The 25,549-nt window shown below is 36.2% G+C and overlaps 2 protein-coding genes across 2 annotated transcripts in view; both read right to left on the bottom strand.

Annotated features, from left to right (window-relative positions):
* The window catches only part of LOC134614612 (alcohol dehydrogenase 1-like), a 200,387-nt gene that overhangs the window by 21,481 nt on the left and 153,357 nt on the right, over nucleotides 1-25,549 (bottom strand). The gene's annotated exons all lie outside the window — the stretch shown is intronic.
* Nucleotides 301-24,170, bottom strand: LOC134614608 (alcohol dehydrogenase 1-like). The gene is made up of 9 exons (XM_063458585.1): nucleotides 24,107-24,170; nucleotides 19,584-19,685; nucleotides 17,751-17,892; nucleotides 9,650-9,737; nucleotides 8,288-8,507; nucleotides 7,067-7,327; nucleotides 5,497-5,632; nucleotides 1,477-1,615; nucleotides 301-455 (listed from the first exon to the last, which is right to left on the bottom strand). The coding sequence occupies exons 1-9, from the start codon at nucleotides 24,122-24,124 to the stop codon at nucleotides 428-430; spliced, it is 1,134 nt and encodes a 377-aa protein (XP_063314655.1). The 5' UTR covers nucleotides 24,125-24,170; the 3' UTR covers nucleotides 301-427.

Below are 25,549 nucleotides of genomic sequence, written 5' to 3'. Positions count from 1 at the left end.
GATTTGTATCTTCTTCTTGTTTTATTGGATTTTATGGATAAGAAATTGGTGCAAGTGCACAAACCATGAACGTGAAAGGTAACACTACACTTTAAATATACAACCACAACATGTCTGAATACACTTTGTGTCAAAATAGCACCTATTTTGCCTTGATAAGTAAGATCATATATCTTCACCAAAAGCCATTTGTGGCTGAGAGGTCTCAGAAATAGAGGGAAAGGGAAAGCCAGAGAGAGAGAAACATCTCAATATTCTACTGCTATTTACTTTTAAGTATGGTGATTATATATATTATTTGTATATAAATTGCATTTAAAAGCATGTTTTGGCTAAATGATCGTTAAAGATTTTTATCCTTTTCATCGAAATTTCTGGAAAAGGTTTACTCTGTGATGTTTATCTTGATAACTTGCTGGTAAGCTTACTAGCCCATCATTATAACACTCCGTATGCTGAAAACAAACAAAAATATTGTTAGAATTGTAAAATAGACAAGAAAAAATAGGAAACCATAAAATAAAAATAACAATCAAATGTTTACACTGGCTGAAAGTCAGTATAATAAATCCACCCATAACAAGTTCAGTTATACATGTATTTCGATAAAGGATAAAACGAAATTGATACAATGAAGTTGGACTTCATAGTTATTGCTCATATTAACTACACAGTGATACATTTAAGTGGTTTGCTGCTGATGAGACTGAACCTCACCAGTTCAAAATTCAATTATATGTGCTTTGTAAAGCCCAAGTGTTTTCTAGATCACTTCCTTGGAGAGAGTAATGGCAGGAATTAAGGAGGAATGATGTTATTCAGTTGTATGGAGGATAGTAGTATTATTAAAAGCATATTTATCATAATAAATTAAATCTTCCATATAAATAACAGAACGCCGGAAGATAAGAACGTTATTAACTTTCACGTACTAGATATCTTTACCCTTTTTTTTTTGAGTAAGTTCTTTTTTTTTGGTCAACAGTTCTTGTGTTGTCAAAAAAATAAATTAAAAATATCCTAGACTTAAGATAAGGCCAGGGACTAATTAAAAGTATTTTTAAATATTGGGCAGACTAGATGGGCCGAATGGTTCTTATCTGTCGTCACATTCTATGTTTCTATGTTTCACTACTAGACATTCCCCTGGTGTTCAGTGATATAGTTTTAAAAATACAGCAATTCCATCCTTGTCTCACATGGGCATAGACGTCGTTTAGTTAGACATGTCACATAATGTTTAAAGAATATATTAGCAATATACATACCAATCAATTCCAAATTTGGATAATCTGCACATTTAACTTAACTTATGAGTAATTAAATCCTATGTTTAATTAGAGTCCTCAACACGTCTTGCTCATCTATCTTCTCACAATTAATTATATAGTTAAACCATCATACAGCACCATGTATTTATAATATTGTGATTATGAAGATCATAAACAACATAATTCTATCTAAAATAGAATTTACCTTTTGCCTGATCGCAGTAATTCAAATCCTTCATTGATCTCATCAAGTTTCAGTTTGTGAGTGATCAACCCATCCAGTTCAAACTTGTTTGCCAAAAAATCTTCCACCAGTTTTGGAACTTGATCCTTACTCTTAAAACCTGTAATAAGTTATACAGATAGTTGCATATATGTATTTAAAGAGTTACCTTAACCACCATGACCACTTCAGTGATATGTAGTGACCATGGTGCCTGGAGTCTGTATGTGAAGTATTTTGCCATGAAACACTGCACATACAGAGTTGAACACCTCTGCTGCAGGAGATGTAACTCCACCTTGGCACTGTCATTAGAATGTCATCATCTAATGTTGATTCTGAGCAACTTTTGTTGTACAGAATGTCAGTCATTGCCTGAGAGTGGTCCGCTACTCTCAGCTAATGAATGGCAAAAATCACAGCTTGCGGCTTCTACAGCCTGAAGTGCTTCACCGGGCCTTCAGCTGCTGTTGAAATTAGTTACACTTGTTAGTCAATTTAAAGGTGATCTGTTGCAGGCCTGCTTATGAGTATGACAGAGTTCAGCCAGGGGATAATTTTTCCTAGCTTAAGTTCTGACAAAGTATGACATTGTGAAAATAGCCTTTAAAAAAAAATAATAATACATTATATACACACACACACACACACACACACACACATACATACACATATATATATACATACATACATACATACACATATATATACATAGACACACACACTGAAGTCTGTGAGCTAATCACCTATCTGTGAGAGCTGATTCTCTCTCTCTAACCCTTATATGGAGTTAACCCTTACATTGTCCAGAAGATTGAACATCTTCTGGCTCCCTTCCCTCCCTTTAAAGTCCTTCAGCAGCCCTTGGGGTGGAGAAAGTGGAATCATCAGTCTCTGGGCCTCTCCTAAATTATTGGGAACCCCACTTTTTATAATTTTTAGATTAATAGATTATTAATAGTTAATTGCCATATTTGGGTCATATTAGTGGGACACATTAGGCTTCCTTCTCATTAGGCATCCCTTGGTGGCAGCTGATGATGCTGTCCAATATCATTATGGCTTTCCCTATATATACTTCCCTCTTCCTTGGGGTAATCGCCCTGTCGTGGCTTCTGTTATCCGAAAGTGCGTTCTGAGTTTATTAGTGTTCCTGTTACTGACCCGGTTTAGTTTTGACTATACTGCAGTTCTGTTATTACCTGACCCCGGCTTGTTATTTCGTTTGAGAATTTCTGGAATTCTTGACCTTGGCTATGGTAATCTTATGCTGTATTGTCATCTATCTTGGGCAAACGTTGAGCCCAGCCACTCTAAGATCTGGTGTAAGTTATCTATCTCTCTCTTTCTGTTAAATCCTACTTACTAGCTGTTACCCTATTCTGTGTGTTAAGGTCACCTCATGCTGACAGGCAGCCACTTTAGGACAGCCCAAGAATGAGGGCATCATATAATGCACAAGGGGACCTAGTGTCCCCCCAACCCCCACCCATTAAATGGTAGTGACTTAATTATGTAAATGGGGGCCTTAGTGAGCAGTGTGTGGGGGCTATGAATTAAATAAAGGGATCGGGCTAGTGATGATTGATTAATATAGAAGGGATGAACATAGTCACCACACCTCCAACATTGTAGCGACTCTCCTAGACTCACCAAGCCCCTTTACACTAATGATAATACAAGGATCCATATTAATATCAAACCTATGAAAAAAAAAATCATCTTATAAAGATGAAAGATGATATCAAAGTTTAAGTATAAAAATAACAGATGATAAAAACGTGGCAAAAACAAAACAGAGAATCATAAAAAAAAAAACTGATCCATCATAGCCTGTGGATGGCTCTGCTCTCTTGTCTCAATTCTTGTGTGGGAATATTTCCATTTATTGCATTTATCAACAATCTTTAGTTGTCAAGTCTGATTAGGCCACTTATTGAGCAAAATGTGCATGATGAATGGTAATCAATCATCTCATTCGATATTTTCAACGTAAAGTATTGGTATCGGTTTCAATATTTGAGCCGATTATTATCAGTTTCCGATAAGCATTTAATGATATTAATTGAATTGAGCAAAACTGTAGATAAAGGTGATCAACTCCATATTCCATACTCCATACTCCCACACAAGTTTTGAGAAAAGTGACACTTGCGTATCAGAGTGCTATGGTTGATTGGCTTACAGGCCAACCAAAGCACTCTGATTGAGCTTTTATATTATGGGAAAGCTCTTATAAATGCTTTCTAATTTTGCAAGCTAATTCTGCATAGAGCCCTCCATGAGTGAACATAAATACATTTTTTATGCAGAATAAATGTAATGAATAAATTGGGTAGATTTAATTTTTATAGTAGCAACGGTAATTAAAGGGACACTATAGTCACCAGAACAACTACAGTTTATTGCATTTGTTCTGGTGTAGAATCATTACCTTCAGGCTTTTTGCTGTAAACACTGTCTTTTCAGAGAAAATGCAGTGTTTACATTACAGCCTAGTGATAACTTCACTGGCCACTCCTAGGATAGCTGTTAGAGATCCTTCCTGGGTCATGGCCGCCTAAAATGCATCCAAACATTCAGTATCTCCTCCCTCTGCATGCAAACACTGAACTTTCCTCAGATATTCATTGATTCAATTCATCTCTATAAGGAGATGCTGATTGGCCAGGGCTGTGTTTGAATCATGCTGGCTCTGCCCCTGATCTGCCTCTTTGTCAGTCTCAGCCAATCCTATGGGGAAGCACTGTGATCGGATCAGGCTACCACTTCTGATGATGTCAGCAGACTGCTTGTTTTTTTGGGCAAACAGCATGCAGAGTTACAGTTTCTGGCTTGAATACAGTAAGATGTTGCTATATTTAGGGAGGCATGAGGGGCCCAGGGGGACTAGATGGTGGGTTTAGCACTATAGGGTCAGGTTTGTGTTCCTGACCCTATAGTGATCCTTTAATGGAGGAAAAAAAGATGTCTTATGATAAGTATATAAAACATTTTTTTTAACAGGTATTACATTTATTTAATGCCTTCAACAAATTTTTGTTAGGGTGAGGGTGTAGGCAGATTTCTTTTAATATGAGTAGTAGATATGGGTTAGAAGACCAATAGCTATTCAGGGTTTTTTAGGGGCCCTAATATAGGGAAGTGGTGGACAACCTTCCACCTTCCTTATTGTCATTAATACCCCCCATGCGAAGGCCGTGGGTGGACAGTAGCTTGTCCACCCCCTTTTGTTGTTAGCAGTGTGGACAACAGCATGTTCACCCCCCTTAATAAATGTAACATAGCCCTCACCAACTGTCCATGGTAGGGCTGGGGAGCTACGTCTCTATTATTTAATAGAGCCCTCACCCAATGCCTATGGGTTAGGACTAAGGAGGCACTATGTTGCATTCATTATATATATATATATATATATATATATAAGCCCCTATCCACTGCTCATGTGAAAGGGGTTGTGTGGGACACTAGGATGACCTACACATTAGGATTTAGTTTTGTTTTTTTAGTAGAGCACCCACCCGCTGCTCATGGATCTAGAGGGGACTGTGGTGCTCCCTGTATTTTATTAGTGAATGCACAGCAATAGCGACTCAGTCACTAGTTTGTATATTACAGTAAGTGGTCACTAGCCGCTAACTATTTAGTAAACATACCCTCACCTGCAGCATGGCTGGAGTAAACCTCCCTTATAGTCATGTGGGGATCATATTGACCACCATAGGCTTTTTTTCACTTTTTGCCCTCTGGTTGCTAGTGCTACAACTAAATCTAGACTTCCAATAGAACCCAAGTAATATTACTTCACTTGATCCAAAGAGATGTTGTAGTTTGCTCAATTCCTATTCCAAGTTCATTTTGTTCTCTAACATTCCTGTAAGGATTTGTAGTATAAAACTCCTCTAACATTTGTTTCACATTCTCATAATTACTTATACACAAATGAACAGAATGAGAGTGGAACAATATTATACATTTGCAGTGATATTTCTTAACCATTACCTCCAAACACAGCTCCGCACATTGTGCGGCCTGTAAGAAGCAACATTGGGTCTATCGAAAGCATATCTGATGAAGGAGCCAAACCAACAATAACTGAAGTTCCAGATCCAAAGAAAGCACTTTTAAGAGCAGAAGCCTAAGAAAGGATAGAATTTTTTTTTTAAATAAATGTTATTCAGGAGGAAAAATATGAGAAATATCAAAATTTCTAAATGAAAAGTACCTTTATGGCTGGGTTTCCCATTGATTTCCCATTGCCATTGATTGTAGTGAAAAATGTGAATGTGTATCTTATTATAATGTACCTACATATCCATGCATAGTAAATATCCCCATAAGTACAATCTTAAAATGGCTAGACGTTGTAAAAGAGAATATTCAAGATAAAGTTTAAATTTAGATGTAAACATGTAAATGCTAAATGGCTGTTCAAAAGGTGAAGCATATGGATTGTGGTGTGGCGGGCATTGCTAATCACTTGGAGACAAATGCAATTGTGAGTGGTAAGGAATATGGCTGTCTTAGATGTTAGAAGGCTGTCTGACAATATTCAGAATGAAGGCTGACAGACAAGAGGAGGATGACAACGGGTGACTTGGAGATCTGGGTTACCCATTGAGGTTGGAACACAGGAAGATATTGATGTGTGTGAAACATAGGTGATTGATAAACTTGAGGATGTGTAATACGTGGTGTAGAAAATAGATTATACAAGACACAATGCTGTATTGTTATAGTGGTGTATAACACTGGGAGTGAGACAGATAAAAGAGTGTATAGGAGATAAAGATTCTAACACCTAGAGAGAGATAAGAGAGTTGTGAAACAAAGGGCTCTGGGGTCCTCTGTAATGTATGTTATGTGGTAATAAGGGTCATGCGCATGTTCAATTTTTTAAGTGGCAGGAGAATATCATCCATGGTGACCTAACAGCAAGGGAACCAAGATCTATGTCTGTGTCAGCACAGATCTCAGCAGTTTCTCCCTTGAAATGTGTCCTGTGTAAGGCAGAATGCAACAAGCAATAGTATATAGTCTGCAGCCACAGACCACAGAGGTACACTAATAGGTGTACAGTTGTGAACACAAGATGGGGAAATGTCTCAAGACTCCTATTGTTAAGGAAAAGATGGAGTTTCCTAGAAAATATTGGTCTTCACAATAAGCAAATTTTCAAATAGCTCTCTGTTCAACCAAGTACTAACTTTCATATTCAAATTGATTAGATTTGAACATATATAATATTTTTTTAGCCTCTTTATAATTTTGCCTCTTGTGCATTAACCTTATGGCAAGTCTTTCTAGATTCCACAAATTGGACTTCTAAATAGGTCATATTTCTATAATAAAAAAATTTAAAATTAAAAAAGTAATTAAACTGCAGACATATTAGAAACTTTTGGTATTTACCCTGCATAGTTATTTATAATTTTAATGTTATTTCCTTATTTTAAACTGGAGTTTGCAACTTATTCTGATATAAACTAATGTACAATTTTTTTTAAATATTTTCAACATGTTTATACAATACCAATCATAATAGTTTACCGAGTTGTTTATTGTAACTTACCATTACTGCAGTATTTCCAATGACCTCAAAGACAAAGTCCACTCCACCATTAGACATCTCTGCTAGAACCTCATCAATTGGTTTCTTGTGGTCCTTTGGGTTGACAAAGTGGGTGGCTCCAAGTTCTTTTGCTTTTGCAAACTTGTCACTGTTTATGTCCACTGCTATAATTTTGGCTGCTCCAGCTACTTTACATCCAATGACCACTGAAAGACCAACACCTCCCAAGCCAAACACAGCACAGGTAGAACCAGGTTCAACCTATGGAAAGAGAAATGGATACATGCAAATCTTGTAATCAATCAAGAAATACATGTTAAAAGAAAGCAGACATTTTGAAATTACCCAGATTGTATTTCAGTCATTATTTCACATTAGGAATACTTTAAGACTGGAATATTCCCACATCTACATTCTTCAGAATTAACAATATACAGTAATGAAATGTAAAAAAATAAAAAATAATTAATAACTATACCCCACTCCCTCTAGCATGATATTTTTTTCCCAATTCAGCTATTTTGGCATTTAGTTGGGGGGCCTGCCCTGCCCACATACTTTAAGTTACTATAATTATACCACCTAACATTCCCTAACAAGAGATGATGCCTTTACCCACAGTGTGAACACCCACGGTAGAGCAGCACGGGTTTCCCCGACTCTGAATCCATGCCACACTGTAAGGGTATATCCCAGTCCTATAGAATGCCACCGCTTGTAAGTCCTTATCTTGTTCTCATTACAAAAATTAGGTATGCTGATATTTAATGTTTTCTGATTACTCTGAATCTGCTGAAACTTCTGTTTTGTATAAACATTTATAACTTATATAATGTATCACTATTGCCTATTAAAAACAGAGAATTTGAAAAAAAAGTGACAATTCCTTACTGTAAAATTGACACAAATATGATTACTAAAACAAATGTGTTCACTAGAATGACAATAATTTTTTTATCAAAAATTCATTTTTTTTATATATATATATATATATATATATATATATATATATATATATATATATATATATATATATATATATATACACACATATACACACACACACATACACACACAGTCAAGTTTAAAATAATAAAATAAAATAAAAAAAATAGTTGTGAAATAGGTCAATTTTCATTTTCTTTATAACTTCTTTATAACTTTCTATTTCATTTTTACATTTTTTCTTTCATTTAAAAAATTTGCCAATGTATTACCTACCTTAGCCACTCTCACAGCAGAACCATAACCGGTTGTAAATCCACAGCCTATTAAGCAAACTTTATCCAAAGGAGCCCTATCATCAATCTTAGCCACAGCTATTTCATCCAACACAGTGTATTCAGTGAATGTGCTGGTGGATATGAAGTTATAAATGATCTTTCCCTTGCAAGTAAATCTGCTGGTGTTGTCCAACATCGTTCCTTTGTATTTTCCAATACTGTTGAAAAAAAATAATGTTTTAAGAAAATTACGATTGGCATTCCATTTTTCACTATGTTTATGTCATATAATAGTTACTCAAAGCTAGTACCTCTAAAGTACACCTAAGTACACATTATAATTTTACATGATTGTTATTAGCACATTAAGTGCAATACATAACTTTAATAGAGGAGAATATAAGGGACAAGGGGAGATAGATGTATCCAACCAGGTTACACATATCTTACACCACTAAACTACACTTTATAGCTCCCAGGTTCTCCCTGACCTACATTCCAAGGTTAATAAATAAGTGCTGGTGATGCTCTTGGTAGTAATTTGGATTTTTGTGAAATGGTTAGGAGAAACAAAGCTAAGTAGCATGGCACAAGTTCATGTATATTTATTAGATTTATGCATTTAGTTCTAATCAATTGTGTTAATTGCCCTGTTATTAGAGATGTCTTGAATTTGGATTTTTAGTTATAAAGATAATAATATTGATGATATAATAAAAATACTATAAATAAAATAAGAACATTAAAATCACATAAAGGATTATTTACTAAAGTGAATTTCAAAAGTAAGTTAAAAATAGCTGAACTGGAGACATCAGTCACCTAAGATTCAGTTCGGTTAACTCACCTTAAAGGCAATTAAGTTGTTATGGTGCAAAAAGGCCCCTGGGAACACTCTTACATTAAGGGATTTAACCATTCTTGAACAGTTTAACCCCTAAGTGAGCCCCCAGCGACAATCCTCATGTTACATAGTTACATAGCTGAAAAGAGACTTGCGTCCATCAAGTTCAGCCTTCCTCACATATGTTTTTTGCTGTTTTTTATGTAAAATACTATTATTTCTACGGGGACAATTGTGGTGAATTATGATTTGTTTAGAACTTCATTACTGACCTGAAACATTTTGATTTATCTTTAGGCTAATTTAAGTCATTTGATCCCTTAATTACCAACTAAGATTAGTTTAGTAGGGCTTCAATTAGACAATTATCAGTCTTAATCAATAATTTGTTTTGCTAAATTTGGATTATAGTTAATGTAATCATTGCATTTTAATTGCCAATGGGTTCAAAATGAGCAACACATCCAGTCTTAATTAAATCTTTATATTTGTAAAAGTTTCAATAAAGTCACTAACTCATTTTTATAACATAGGTTGGTCTTTGGATCTTTACAACATCTGCATTCTCCACATTGTGGAACAAAGAGCGGAATGACTTTGTCTCCTGTGAGAACAAAACAGAGAGAGAAAAATAAACAGTAAATAAAAAAAAAAAAAAATGGAAACTTTAACAATACCATAATTTTCTTTTCCTGGTTGTAATTCGTGGCAGCAGTTACTAGAAGGTCATCTTCTCCCACTCAACTGAGAACTTTTTACATATAAAAGAGTGTATAAAACTTGCTGCCGTGGACTACGACCAGGAAAAACAAATTATGGTAAGTATTGATACATTTTCTATTTTCCTGATCTATGTATTCCAACATTTACTAACAATATATTCCTTAGTATGATGGTGGGGAAAGTAAAGAAGAAATAATCACCAGACTGCAAGTACTGCTAAATTAGAAAATGTGTTTTATTATGATTAAATGAATTGGCTTAGGCCAGTCCGGCCAAGCAAATTCCTTTGAGGAAATTTCCAGTTTTTGCAGAAGTAAATACTATATGGGGTACTCATAATGGGTTTAGTATGTTTGTTGGTATGAGACTCCAAACCACTTGACTTCTAAAACTAATTAACTTAAGTTCTAATACATGTTTCACATAATTAAGATCTCCAACTGTTATCCTCTTGTGTTTTAAAGGTTCTATTTATTATCCAATCTGTGTAGCCCCTATCTCTTGATATTTTCTTCATATACTGTTAAAGTGCCCAAAATTGATAGTGAGATTAACAGATACACATCATTCACAATAATTGACCCACATATGTACCTTTCGTCAAGGGAAACGAGGGTTACCAAAAAGGTATCAAATTGTGTTTTTACATCTGATGTTTTTTGATAAATAGTAGTTGTGGCAAAATTAACCTCGCCACTTGTGCCTGGAGAGGACTGCTTGCCAGCCTCTTTCCATGTGATTATGGTCCCTGGGAGATTTGGCCCTTTAAAAACATTATTTGGGCTAATTGATTTATATTGTGCTGCTGCTGGCCCTTTAAGAACTGCATTGTGGCTTATGGCCTTGTATTGGACCATGCTGGCCCTTTAAGAACCATCTGGGGACATATTGTGTGACAATGCCCCTTTAAGACGGTGTCCCCAGTGTCCCCAGACTTAGTTAAATATTTTGTTCCTGGCTATTTTCCACTTGGTTCAGTAAATGGGGCTTACTGAACCAAGTACCACACAGGCGGACCACCCAGAAGTAGAAGTGTGCAGGCAATTTACCTCCCAGGCTGTGAGGTTACTGCAGGTTAATTGCCGAGCGCTGGGTGGCCGCAGTTCGTGCAAACGAACATGTGGCGGCGGCCATCTTGGTTCATTCAATGCGGTCAGCGGTATGTGTAGCCTAATCCATGGAACTGAAATCGGCTACACAGTTCCGCGAACACCGCTGAGCCTTACTTTCTCCCACAGTCATTTTGCAGCCGCAGAGACTAAGTCCCGTTCGAAGATTCGACCGCTCGTTCGAATGGGACTTAGTCATTTTTTCAGCCTGAAATAGGCCGACTACACAGCCCAAATCTATGGAACTGTTTTGGGCATGAAAATGTGCTTGCGGTCGGTCATAAAGGGACCTCCAGCTAGCTTTTTACCCCTGGATGGAATTTGCTGAATTTTCACTATGTTTATAATTAAAGTGTGCTGATTGTTATGCTTGTGGCATGTATATTTAGGAAGTTATTAATATGTTGCATAAAGTGTATTTTTCCTGCCTGTGATAAATTACATTAACCCATTGTGTTCAGTAATTATATCACAGGCAGAGGGGAGGGATTGTATGCTTGTGCTGAGTGTTTTTTACGGTTTGCCTGTAAAGGATTGGTTGTACTGTGTCCCACCCTGTGGGATTTCCCCTTGCATGGGGACTTGCATAAAAGCCAGTGTGTGGTCATTAAAATCTTTGGCTCATGTTTGGGGGAAGGGATACCTACACTCTGGGGAATGTTATAATCACTTACTCCCCAGAGTAAGCTCTTGCAATAGCTTGATTTGTTCTTGCTACGCTCTCTGGATTTAGGAGAGGTTCACCCACTGGGAGCTGGATCCTGGTCGTGGATCCAGGGTGGGTGGAGACGGCTAGACCCCGGCGCAGCTGTATCGCTGGAAGTGGGGTCTGCAGTGCTGATGGTGTCGGTTGGAGTGCTTGGAGTCCTCGGCGAGCACTAGGAGCATCGATTGGCGGAGGTACTCAGTCGGAGTGCAAGCGTTCCGTCACAGTAGTATCACCTCTAAGGCAAATGTTGGATGAGACATCAAATAAATGTAATCACTACTATTAAATTCATTATTATATGTGAATGTTAAGCTCACATAATTGTCACCTACATATCCAGAAAATGTATCCAAATCTGTGTTAGAACCTGTACATAGGAATAGCAAGTCAAAAATAAGTGTTTGAAAAATGCAATACATCCCCTGAAGGGGTTCCACTCCCTAGGACAATGTTGCACATATATAAAAATGGTATAAGATGGAGCAAATGTTTCTTCCATGTTTCTCCAATGCTTATGTCAGTGTTAGTTTACCAGTGAACATTTGATTGAATTCTACAGGTGCATCTAAAATAAAGTCTAACACTAAACAACTTTAGTGGATTTCTCTTTAACTCAATATAGGTTTGTCGATCACTTAAATGGTGCATAGCCTCTTTATGATAGCCCACTGAATTAAGGACCACCACTGTTCCTCCTATATTGGACTTTTTGAAGACAATACTGGTATTCTTTACTAGATTTCTAAGGACTTTTGTCTGACCTACACTCAGGTTACGTTTTGATGTATAACCACTCCTACTTCTCACTAATCTGGCTAGCTAAAATAAAATAGAAGATTTTTCTACCACTCTATAAATATGTCACAACATATGCCAGGGAATAATGAAAGTATTTAGAAAATTGGGCAGACTAGATGGCAGACTAGATGGGCCGAATGGTTCTTTTCTGCAGTCACATTATTATTATTATTATTTTTAAAGCGCCAACAAGTTCCGTAATGCTGTACAATGGGTGGACTAACAGACACGTATATGTAACAAGACAAGTTTGACGCACAGGAACAGAGGGACTGAGGGCCCTGCTCACTGAGCTTACATGCTAGAGGGAGTAGGGTAATGTGACACAAAAGGTAAGGTATGTTTCTATGTCCTTAACACAAATTTAACACAAAGCCAGCATACTTGTAAAATATCATCTCTCACTGTAGATTATAATCTTCCAATGTCATCTAACGATGATAACACTTGCTGCCAACAATAAAGCGTCATATGAGGAATCATACAGGCTACAAAAACTGAAGCATAAAGTTTAAGTTTGCCTTTCTATGCTGGGACAAAATTGAAATAAATCATTTACCCAGCTATAGTTTATCTGATGATCCATATTTGCAGAAAGCAGTCATGTTCATTGGACAGTTATCAAGGCCACTAAAGGTGAACGTTTTGAAAGGCATGGGATTGAGTCCAAGTAAGATTGAGCACCATGCTGTCCTTGATACATAAAATATTCTCCACTTTACTGGCACTAAGCCTGTGCAAGATCTATATCTCAACCGTCAAACTAAAATATAATATCCTGATGGACAAAGCAAGTATTTTGAGTTGTTAGGTTATTGTTAATGAATGCACTTTTATACTTTATAAAGTAAGTGATAGATATATTAGTACATACACCTTTTTAAAGATCTGTGGTTGTGTTACATTACATTCTCCTTTCATGTTTTTTTTTTATTTGTATATATTTAGTTATTTACATAGACTTTCTTTTCTCCATTTAGGATATTGATTTTTTTTTTAGCTTTAAATATTTTTACTTCAACTTGTTATTTGTTTCCAATTAAAAAGCATATATGATATATATATATATATATATATATATATATATATCTTCAGGTTTCCTTAAAAGTTTTTTAAATTTGTCTAACCATGGTTCTCAAGCCTTCATGTTTTGGGTGACTGTATCTTGAATTTGTACAATCGATGTTTCCATGTTGTGTATGTGCCAAATTTTATTAAGGAGCAGTTGGGTGGATTGAGGAGTGCGTCTCCAGGTTTGTGCAAAACATCAATGCACCAATGTACAGATTCAAGGATATTCTAAGCAGTTGACATATATTGCCTATACCATTCAATATGGCCATGGCTAAAAATTGATCTTGAAAAGGTGTTCCTACTGGAGAATGGACATAAATAATGATTTCTTCCAAAATGTGTGAATTATTTGTGTACATGCACCAAACATTGAAATATGTGCTATTTTGCTCACATCCCCTCATACATAGTAGGGAGGTTGTGTGACTGATATGATTCAACTACACCAGGTCCAAGCATCTTTCAACTATCATGTTAAAAACATTTCATTTTAGGAGTGTACCGGCAGTTATTATAAAGAAACAAAAATCTAACATTTACCTTTAATTTTGGACTGCTGCATAGAGTAGAGAATTGATACAAGGCCTCTTGCATTTGAATGATCAACAAAGAGCCTTGTATGTTTTTTTTGTTTGTTTTTGTTTTTTTTAATTAGAAAATGATGTCTTAATAAATTCTTCTAAGAAATTTTAATTTCTCAGTAGGTATAACCTCTTGAATCAGGAAGGTTGTATGTTTCTGTCAGGGATGTCAATACCAGTATAGAGTTTGGAATCAGGACTAGACACCTGATTTGAGGAACAAAACCCACAAATTATTTTTTGATTTATATTTCAGTGGATCAGTCTCAACACTGTTTGAGCTTCTGAACCAAGTTACAATAGCAGCTATACTCCTGATGAACCATAGAAAGAGAGTGAATGTCGGACTTGGTTCTCTGCCAGAACACTTTGTTTTATTCAGATTGTAGTTAGAGGTTCCAAGTGTAACATTACTAGATGTGATGCTGTATTAAGCTTTAATAGAAAGTCTTTTGTCCAAGTATGCACCATTGTTTCAAACATTTTCCATTAATTACTATAATGTGTGTAATACGAGGAGTTTAATTGGCTGATTGGATGATCTATATGTACTATTTAGTAACCATTACTGTAAAGAAAACACATTTTCTACTATCTTTTTAGTCATTAGAATAGTACTTTGGACTTTTCTTTGAGCTCAAATTGAGGAAATGCTATTTTCACCAGAGATAAATAATCACTATGCTCATTAACCCCTTAAGGACCGGACTGTTTTTGCGATGTTGTACATTTGCGACCAGGCATCTTTTTACACTTTTGTGGTGTTTGTGTTTAGCTGTAATTTTCCGCTCTCTCATTTACTGTTCCCATACAAATTATATATTGTTTTTTTCAGGACAAAAGGGGCTTTCTTTACATACCATTATTTATATAATCTCATGTAATTTAATTTTTAAAAAATGAAAAAATATGATGAAAAATTGAAAAAAATACTTGAAAAGTTTTTTGACTTTTATGTGAAAAATCTTTTACTCATCTACAAAAGCGAAGGAAAAAACTGCTAAATAGATTCAAAATTTTGTCCTGAGTTTAAAAATACCCAGTGTTTACATGCTTTTTGCTATTTTTTTGCATGTTATAGGGCTATAAGTACAAGTAGGATATTGCGGTTTCAAAACATACATTTTTAAAATGTATCAATAGTGACATTGTAACACTATTATCTGTCATAAATCGCTAAATAACACCCCACATGTACATATTTTGTAAAAGTAGATAACCCAGGGTATTCAATATGGGGTATGTCCAGACTTTTTTAGTAGCCACTTAGTCGCAAACACTGGCCAAAGTTAGCGTTCATATTTGTTTGTGTGTGAAAAAAGTAAAAAACTAAATTGAACGCTAATTTTGGCCAGTGTTTGTGACTAAGTGGTTACTAAAAAAGACTGGACATACCCCATTTGCAATACCTTGGGTTGTCTTCTTTTGCAAATGGTATGCCATCATTGGGGTAATTCTCATTCCTGGGCTACCATACGCTCTCAAAGGCAACGTAACCAACCTGGCAATTTTCAATGTAAAAATATTTGACCCATATATTTGACCCTGTAACTTTCAAAAAACGCTATAAAACCTGTACATGGGGGGTACTTTTATACTCAGGAGACTTTGCTGAACACAAATATTAGTATTTCAAAACTGGAAAATGTATCACAACAATTATATCATCAGTAAAAGTGCTGTTTGTGTGTGAAAAATGCAAAAAAAGTCACTTTCACTGACAATATCATCGCTGTGATATGTTTTACTGTTTTGAATCACTAATATTTGTGTTCAGCGAAGTCTCCGAGTAAAACAGTACCCCCCATGAACAGGTTTTAGGGTGTCGTAGAACGTTACAGGGTAAAATACAGTGCTAGCAAATTAAATTCTCTCGACTTTCGACCTGGGTTTGCAGGCAGGTCCCTCAAAATTACTTAATTATGTAAAAATATTACATAAATACACACGTAGAATTTAAATATATATGCATATTTATATATTTGAAGTCTACATATATATTTATATAATTATTTATGTAATTTTGTATATGGACATAAATATATTTCGTATTCTTTTTATTTATTTATATATACATAGATATATATATATATATACAATTTCATTCTAAGTGTATTTTGATATAAATATAGATATATATTAATATCAAAATACAGTTAGAATAAAATTTCATATAGATATATAATTTTTTTTTTTAAATTCATTATTATTTTTACATTTTTTTATTTAATTTAAATTACTTATTATTTGTATTTCATAATAATAATATATATATACAATATATATAGTTATTATATATATTATATATATACGTGTGTAATTTAATTATAAGTGGATTTTTATATTAATATATGTACATATTAATATAAAAATACACTTAGCATGACATTATATATATGATATATTAGACATATATTATATAGGTATAATATATGTCTATATATCATATATATACACATATATAATAATAATTTTTTTTTATTAACTTTCACTTTAATTTTTTTAATGATTTTACACTAGCAGGGAGACTGCCTGTCAGCACAGACAGTCCCCCTGCAGGCAGACACATGGACACCTATTGTGACCATGTGGTCGCCCTGTTGGGCGATCACATGGCCACAGGGGTCCTAAACCGCCATGAGGAGACTGTCTGGGCTGCAGGCAGTCTCCCCACAACGGGAGCACCGCCGATCGCCGCCGGGGGAACGACGGCGATCGGGTAAGTACATAGGACCGTCACCGGTCGGCAACGCAAAAATGCCGATGATGGTCCTGAACTGTCCTCCGTCCTTAAGGGGTTAAATGGGAAGAATTTAGCATTGAACATTAAAAACCAACATAAAAAACCAACTCAAATTATTTTTGTGCTGCTGGTGTGAACAGTTCTACAACACAACATTTTATCTTGGGAACAAGTATATTTGCATATGTAATACATAGCTCACAACATTGTGAGGTATGAAACCATGAGAAGGGATGGTCAGGCCTACGAGGACGTGCCAGTGAAACTATTTGCATCACTGGCAATGTCGAAAGGGATGGTCATCTACGTAAGCGGGAAGAGCTACCCAAACAATAGGTGTGACAGTCAGTCAAGTGTGAATGCACACTAGGCTGACAGCCAGCCTCACTGGTCAATCCCACTCAGAGTAGACCATACACAGAGTGCTGCAGAATACCAGGGAGCCAACGTGAGACAGGGCATGGGAGTCCGACATTGGGACAGTACTACTGGATCAAGGACTCTTGGTAGGTATGGACTAATATGCCATTTGTTATTTTGATTTCATAGCATGTACTAACTTTAGAATTAATCAGTCGTGATAAATAGTGAAAAAAAGGCAAACGGTAAATATAATTTGCACAAAACAACAAGTTAAAAAAGGATACTATACTGTGCTTCAAAGCATGATCAACTAAAGTGGTAAATTAGTTATAAGGTGTGAATATATTTCCTAAGGAAATTAACTAGCTAATTGCCATCTAGTCATTAATGCTAAACAAAAAAGTAGTAATTATTTATTTAAATTATTTTTATTTTTACATAATCATAGTAAACACCTCCCTCAGTGGAGGCACACAATTAGTAAGACTATAGCATTTTGTCTAGAGAATTTTCTTACCTGGTTTTAAATTGGTTACTCCTTCACCTACACTTTCCACTATCCCGGCAGCTTCATGACCTAAAATCACTGGATAAGTCGCTTCAGTTATTGCTCCACTTAGAAAATGATCATCTGAACGGCAGATCCCGGTAGCAATAATCTGCATAAATACAATTACAAAGTAAGTATTAGAAAGATTTAAATGAATGCTCTGCCCTGCCACCATAACCACTACAGTCTATTGTAGTGTTGGTGATGCCAGGAGTGCCCTGTTGCCCCCATTAAGAAAGAGGTCAAACTGATTAGAATGGTGGAGCTTAACCAGATTCTCCTTGGGAGGACACAGGTCACTTCTGGTACCATATCCTCTACAGTAGGCTGTAGTGGTTATGGTGCTTGGAGTTTTGATTTAAGAAGTTATGAAAAATCATTCTTAATCACAAAAAAAGTTGTAGAGTCTATTTATGCTCCTACAACATTGCTTTTCTGTTGTCTTTTCCTTTAACTCTGTTTTAACCCCCTTTGCAGGCACACTTTAAAAAAGAAAGTTGTCTACTTGTGAAATACATTTTTTTTTTTTAATGGCTCTCAGTTTTATCTAGGAACGGGACAGTTTAGTGCAACACCTTCAAACATCAATTCATAGAAACAGAGGTGTAACTACAAACCATAGGGTCCTGTGTGCGAAAATTGTCCTGGGCTCTCCCCTCCATGTGTCTCATTCCCTCTCCCCCAGCCCTTTCATGTGTCTCATTCCCTCCCCCCCTAAAGCCCCTCTATGTGTCTCCTTCCCTCCCCCCTCAGCCTTTCCATGTATCCCATACCCACCTCCCTCCCTAGCCCATCCATATTATTATTATTTATATAGCGCCAATAATTACGTAGCGCTTTACAGTGGGTGGACGAACAAACTTGTAGTTGTAACCAGACAAGTTGGACACACAGAAACAGAGGGGTTGACGGCCCTGCTCAATGAGCTTACAATGAGGGAGCGGGGTAAAGGGACACAAAAGGTAAGGATAGCATTAGACTAATGACAGTTGCAAGAGAGGAATCAATCAGGAGCTATTGACAGTTTAATTGATACGCTTTTATGAAGAAGTGGGTTTTTAATGATTTTTTTAAGGCTGGGTAAGCAACTAATGGAGGAGGGAAGTGAGTTCCACAGGAATGGTGCAGCCCTCAAGAAGTCTTGAAGGCGAGCATCAGAGGTGGGAGTACAGACAGAAGATAGCAGAGCGTAAGGGCCTAGATGGGACATATGTGCCATACCCTTCCCCCCTGTCCCTCCATATGTCCCATACCCTTCCCCCCAGCCCCTCCATGTGTCTCATACCCTCCCCCACACCCCATCAATTTGTCCCATCCCCTCCAAGCCCTTCCATGTGTCCCATTTCTCTCTCGCTCCCCCTCGCCTCCCCTCCATGTATCCCATTCCACCCTGTCTACCCCCTCCCATCCATGTATCAAATTCTTCCCTCTCTCCCTCTTTCCCCTCCATGTGTCCCTTTCCTCCCTCTTGCCCGTCCATGTGTCCCTTTCCTCCCTCTTGCCCCTCCATGTGTCCAATTCCTGTACCTGATCACCAGCGCAGTTCCCGGCCTGAACTGCGCGGGCGGACAGTGAGCAATTCCTGTCCGCCCGCTTGGCCATTCTACACACAGGCAGTGACCGTGGTAGGTACGCCACTGCATAGAAAGACCAGGCATTTAAAAGTATGAATAAAGGTTTTGTTTTTTTAACCTACACCACCTAACTCAGTGTCTGGCCTTCCAATAATTACTGCCTTTAACTTTGTCTCCATTACTATTACAACAATGAACGCAATTATAACAATACTTCAGTCTTCACCTTAACACGAACTTCATGTGCTTTTGGTGGAGCAACTTCAATCTCCTCGATGGTAAGTGGCTGGTGAGGCCCCCAGGCCACTGCTGCTCTGCATTTAATAACCTATAAAGTACAAAATTAAATATATTAAAACAAGCATATAGTATTTCTCATCACATGTCCAGACCCTGGCAATCCCTGCAGAATATTGTGCCCTTTGTATATTGAATATTGTGTCCTCTGTGTATTGAGTAACGACGTAGACCAGAGCCTCCAACTGTAAGAGCCCAAAATGTTTTGAAAACAAAGAGTCTAAAATGTTTTGCTACTTATGAAAGGAAGAACCCCAATAACAACTTAAGTTAATTTAAGTACTAGTGGGGGCAAGAGTTTCTTACCTTCATGGGTAAATGAGTTATCACAGTCATGATGGAACAAAAAAACGGGCTTCAAGCTGTTTCCATGAAGTTAGAAGCACCCAATTGTCTATTATGTCTCTGCATCCTGCAGCATTGAGATGACCCTTCACTAGAAACAAAGGCCATAGCCTAGATCCTGAAAAACAGCTCCAGACCATTAACCCTCCTCCACCTAACTTTATAGTAGGTTTTATGCATTCCAATAGTTAGGGTTCTCCTGGCATTCACCAAACCTAGATTAATCTATCAGACTGAAAGATTCATCACTCCAGAGAAAGGGTTTCCAAAGTTGCATAGTCCACTGCTTTACATTACTTTGGCCAACAGTACCATTGCATGTGTAAGGAGTCCCCATGGTATCTTACCGGTCCACAGATCACGTGGTGATCCAATCTGGCAGACCACCATTTTGACATGTGCATGTTAATTTGAAACTTGTGCAAAGCTGATTAGCCATAGAAACCCCATTTATGATGTTCGTGGCACACAATTCTAGTGCTGATGTTGCTTGCAGAGACAAGTTTGAGTGATGCAACACATCTTTTATGTGTTACTCATCTCGTATTTGCCAAACTGGGGCCTATATTTCAGGTCTATGGAATTTATATTGCTAGACATGTGAAAAATCACCACTGTGTGGGTATCTATGAACAACAGTTGTTTTACTCTCCCTACTAGCATACACACAGTTAACGTGGATCTGGATTTCATGCATTTCTAAATTTTTCCTGCCAACATTTCAATTGAACAGTGAGGGGCACTTTAATTTTAGGGGTGTGGTCAGGAACAGACTGTTCTGAAAAAGTTTAGGTGACTTACTAATAGCAATTTCTGCAACTACAATATCATTTAAAACAAGTACAATGTATCTTATTTACACATTTGTTGTAGTTATAATACACATTAATGTGAGTATTATTATTGTAGAACACTATTATACATTCAGACACACCAACAATATGGAGCTAGTAGAGGGACATTAGGATAGAAAATAGGGACTGTCCCTGCTGAATAGGGACACTTTGGAGGTATGTTTCTAGGAGCTAAGACTCCATTATACTATTATTAAACTTACAGCAGGAGATTTGTCAAAGTGTCATGTTCTGAAATGAAGTTAAAAAATTTAAAAGTGGGTCTCTTAGTATGGAAACTATTGCAACAAACAAAAACCATTCCATTATTGACAACTCCATCGTCATAGCTTTACACCACTTTCCAGGATAGGATATTTTGATAAATCTCCTTCATGATTCATCCAAACATGCAACAAACATGTGCATGTAAGAATTTCTGTAATGTGAATCATTTGTGTTACTTTCTCTACAGTTTCAAATAGTGTGCACACACATTTGTAAACACACTGTGGGGAGAAAAAAAAACAACAACAACTTTTCATTACAATTGGCAGAACCAAGTTGTAAAGTGACTACTTTTAATACATATTTAGTTTGCTTAGGCTCTTGGCAGGCTGCTCAACTGCAATTAATCATTTATGGGCATAGCAGCACAAACTGAAAAATAATTGCTTGAAAAATGTAGTGGATCGTGAACAAATTCTGCCTCCAAAAAGCCATGGAAAACCTAACCTGCAGATTGTATTATTTCCTAATTTTAGCGGAACACATTTTGGACGTATACTCTGTGGCTACATATAAACATAGTAACATATTAGCATTATGCTATTATAAACCTGTTTTAGTGGATTTGCTTGACTTGACAATGCTACCTTCACTAGTTTCTTTTTAGCTAACTTATCCATCCCAACATTTCACATGGAAAAAGGGGGCACTTTAATTTTAGGAATATGAGTAGGGGTGATCAGTGGGGGATGGCTGAAAAATTGTAGTTGACTTACTAATATCAATTTATGATAGTAAAAAGTAATTTAGAATGTAATAGAACAATTTATCTTATTTACACAACTGAATTTCTAAACACATTTATGGGCGTTTAAAAACACATTACTCTGAATATTATTGCTGTGGAGCTCAGGTATACACTCAGAAACACCAATAATATGGAGCACCAAGAAAATAAGTGATTAGGATAGAAAAGAGGAACAGAGTGATTAACACTGAACATAGGGACTGTCCCTCCTGAATAGAGACATTTGGGAGGTATGTTTCTGTCAGACTCTGTCCGTATACTATTATAAGACTTCCAGCAGGAGATTTATCAGAGAGTCATGTTTTGAAATGTAGTGAAACATTTTAAAAGTGGGGCTGTTACTATGGAAACCATTAGAACCAACAAAAACATTACAATGTTGACAACTCCACCTTTATAGCTTTACACCACTTTTTAGAATAGCTTACGTACTTTACTAAATCTCTCCCATAATGTATCAAAGCGTGCAGAAAACATGTGCGTGTAGGAATCTCTGTTAACTGAATCAGATATTTGAGGAATTTCCTCTACAGTTTCAAAGAGCATGCACGCATGCACGCACATTTGTAACACACTGTGGGAGAAATAAACTTTTCATAAAAATACATATTTATACAACTTGATTTCTAAACACATTTATTGACATCTAAAATCACATTACTCTGAATATTATTGCTGTGAATCTCTGGTATACACTCAGTCACACCAACACTATGGAGCTTCTAGAAATAGAATTATGATAGAAAAGAGGAACAGAGGGATTTGTGCCCAAGATAGGGAGCATCCCTCCTAAATAGGGACACTTGGGAGGTATGCTAATTTGAAGTTTCGTGTCAAACCATGCCATTCTAAGTCCCTGATTAACCTTAAACTATCTTTAACTTCTCCACCCTGAGATTAAGCAGTGGGTATGATGGCAAAAAAGCATAACCTGAGTGCACGTGAATCCCAACAATCTTGCTACCTTTAAATTACTCTGGTTTCAGTTGGACCACCAATAAGTTATGATATAGCATACAAATATTAAGTAACATATGTTCTTTTGAAAGAGGAAATCTTATTCTTCTGTTAGCGTCAAATTAAAAATGAGCAAAGTCACAAAACCAGATACAGGTTTGAGGACTGGTCTTTTCACTTTGCGACTATTTCTCTTCACCGCGACCCAGTAAAAAGCTGTTAAAGCGTTTACTGAGGTGAGGAGTACAGCAGATGTACGGTATGTATAAAACATAATTACTAGCATTACTTCTGGGTGATCTGTGTCGCCATAATTCTGAAACACCATTGAGCAAACACACGTGGCTGTTTACTGAACAGTTTTAATTTTCATTACATTTTAGGAGAAAATTTGTTTTCATACATGTATTTACATTTTGAACATCAAGATAGTTCATAAACATGTTATAAAGGAACGAAATTTACATAGGCAAATTATCACTATATTTAATTTTTCTAGATCTATCTATGTTTATTTGTCAAACTAAACTTTATTATTTTATACCTGACACACACATATACCTGATACACACATATGTGTGTGTCAGGTATAAAAGACACCTGATTAGCACAATTTCAACTATATATATATATATATATATATATATATATATATATAGTTGAAATTGTGCTAATCAGGTGTCTATCAGCATTTTTACATTCTTTCTCTTTAACCACACAATGAACAATAACAGCTTTTATTTCTGCACAGGTGTATAAATCTGTCCAACATTATGTTACTGACAAGAATAAGTACAACACCTGTCTATTCCTACACACATTAAAAAAAAATGTATGTTGTCGGGGCAGTGGGGTAGGAGATAGATATTTTTCCAACAGAGTAGCGGTGAAACTAGATACCGATTAACCAATATTCTTGCAAGATCAAACTGGAGAAATTAACCTTAATGCAGCTCTGCATAATGCATTTAAAAATAATAAAATAAAGTTGTCTTACTGCTTTACCACATAATTTAAAGGGAACAGCAGCAATGACTGTGACTGCAAATTTAGTTTTTAGGGCTCACCAATGCTATCTAAATGTTGCCCATGTTATATCCTGCAGACATGTATAGTATGTGCACAATCACATTAACACTTTGTGAGGCCTGGTGCATTTAGCTCGTATTTATCCCTGAAATTACCCTTAATTTTAAAATAAGTGTGTTTCCTTTATAATACATCTTGCACATTTCTATGCATCAGTAAATACATTTTTTTTTATATAAATCACTTGCTTACTTTTCCAGCAGAAGCCATGGCCTTTCCTGTACGTTTCAACAGTGGAATAGCCTCTTCAATCACAGTTACATATTTATAAACAGCAAAAAAACAACCCACCCATTGTCCCTCCCCTATCAGTTTATGGAAATGCTTACAGCCCACACCCAACAGCAGACAAACAAATGTTTCTAAATCTTCTAGAAAATAAAAATTATACCGTTTATTTAAAATGGTAATCTAGGACATTCAGAGATCAGAGTTTACAGCTTTAACTTCCACCTATGAGCGGACTTTATGAATGTTCAGCTTTTCAAACATTGCTGTGCCTGAAGTGTACTTAAAGATTATTAACAGCTTCAAAAACAATGCCCGTGGTTCTTTCAAGTCACAGGTATTGTTAAGGAACAAAAGATCAAAAAAGAGAGCGCATATGGAGAGCAAATACAAGACCTGAGTAATAGTCAATATACGGTCTAAATAAAATAGTAGAGATGGTACTTGAGGTACTATGAAAAATAATAGCAGCTAAAACAATAAGAAATTTCACAATTTCAATGTACAAATGTTGATATAAAAATCAAAAGAAGTACAGTATTACCAGTGGAACACACATATGCTGAAATAAACCAAGAATTTCTCATACACCTTTAGTGAGTACCCTTCGCCCTCACAACAAACAGAATATACATACAATATAAGGTGGAGTATCTTCTTGTTTAAAATGGATTTAAAGTAACCTAGAGATGAAACAAAAAAAAGACACATAATGGTGCAATATTGTCTAAATCTCCTATGAATATCAGGGAAGTATGTGGAAATAAACTCACAAAGCAGGAGCCTATAGTGTAAGGCTCAATCTTCCAGCGTTGTGGGATTTAGGTTCCCACTCCCTTCTTTATACTGCCTGGAGGTGATGAATAAGGTGATGTCCTCTCACAGGTAAGTTATAGTAGTAAAAAGTGCTTTATTGATAAAGTGCACAAAAAATATAAAAATCACAAGACCTTACTGTTGAAGGAAATCTTGTAGAGATTGTCTCTGATAGCAACCTTCTATCCATTTTGTTTTTTCTAATATTTGTAGGACGTGAATGGTATCCTTAAGGTATGTGGGATTTTTTATGACAATTGGCTGGAGGATAGTATCTATATACTCGGAAATTCTAGTGGAAATTGAATCTATACCGGATATAATTGGTCTTCCTGGGGGATTGGTTATATCTTTATGAATTTTTGGTAATAGATAAAAAAACGGTATTTTGGGGTTATCTATCCACAAATAGTCGGCCTCTTTGTCAGTAAGGATTCCTAAGTTTTTTCCTTTCTCCACATACTGCTTAAAAATTTTTATAGTTTCATTCGTGGGATTATGTGTTAATTTCTGATAGGTTGAGGAATCCGAAAACCTATCAGAAATTAACACATAATCCCACGAATGAAACTATAAAAATTTTTAAGCAGT

This window comes from Pelobates fuscus, chromosome 6 (assembly GCF_036172605.1).
Source record: "Pelobates fuscus isolate aPelFus1 chromosome 6, aPelFus1.pri, whole genome shotgun sequence".
Classification (NCBI taxonomy): domain Eukaryota; kingdom Metazoa; phylum Chordata; class Amphibia; order Anura; family Pelobatidae; genus Pelobates; species Pelobates fuscus.
This window is presented reverse-complemented; position numbering and strand designations above follow the sequence as displayed.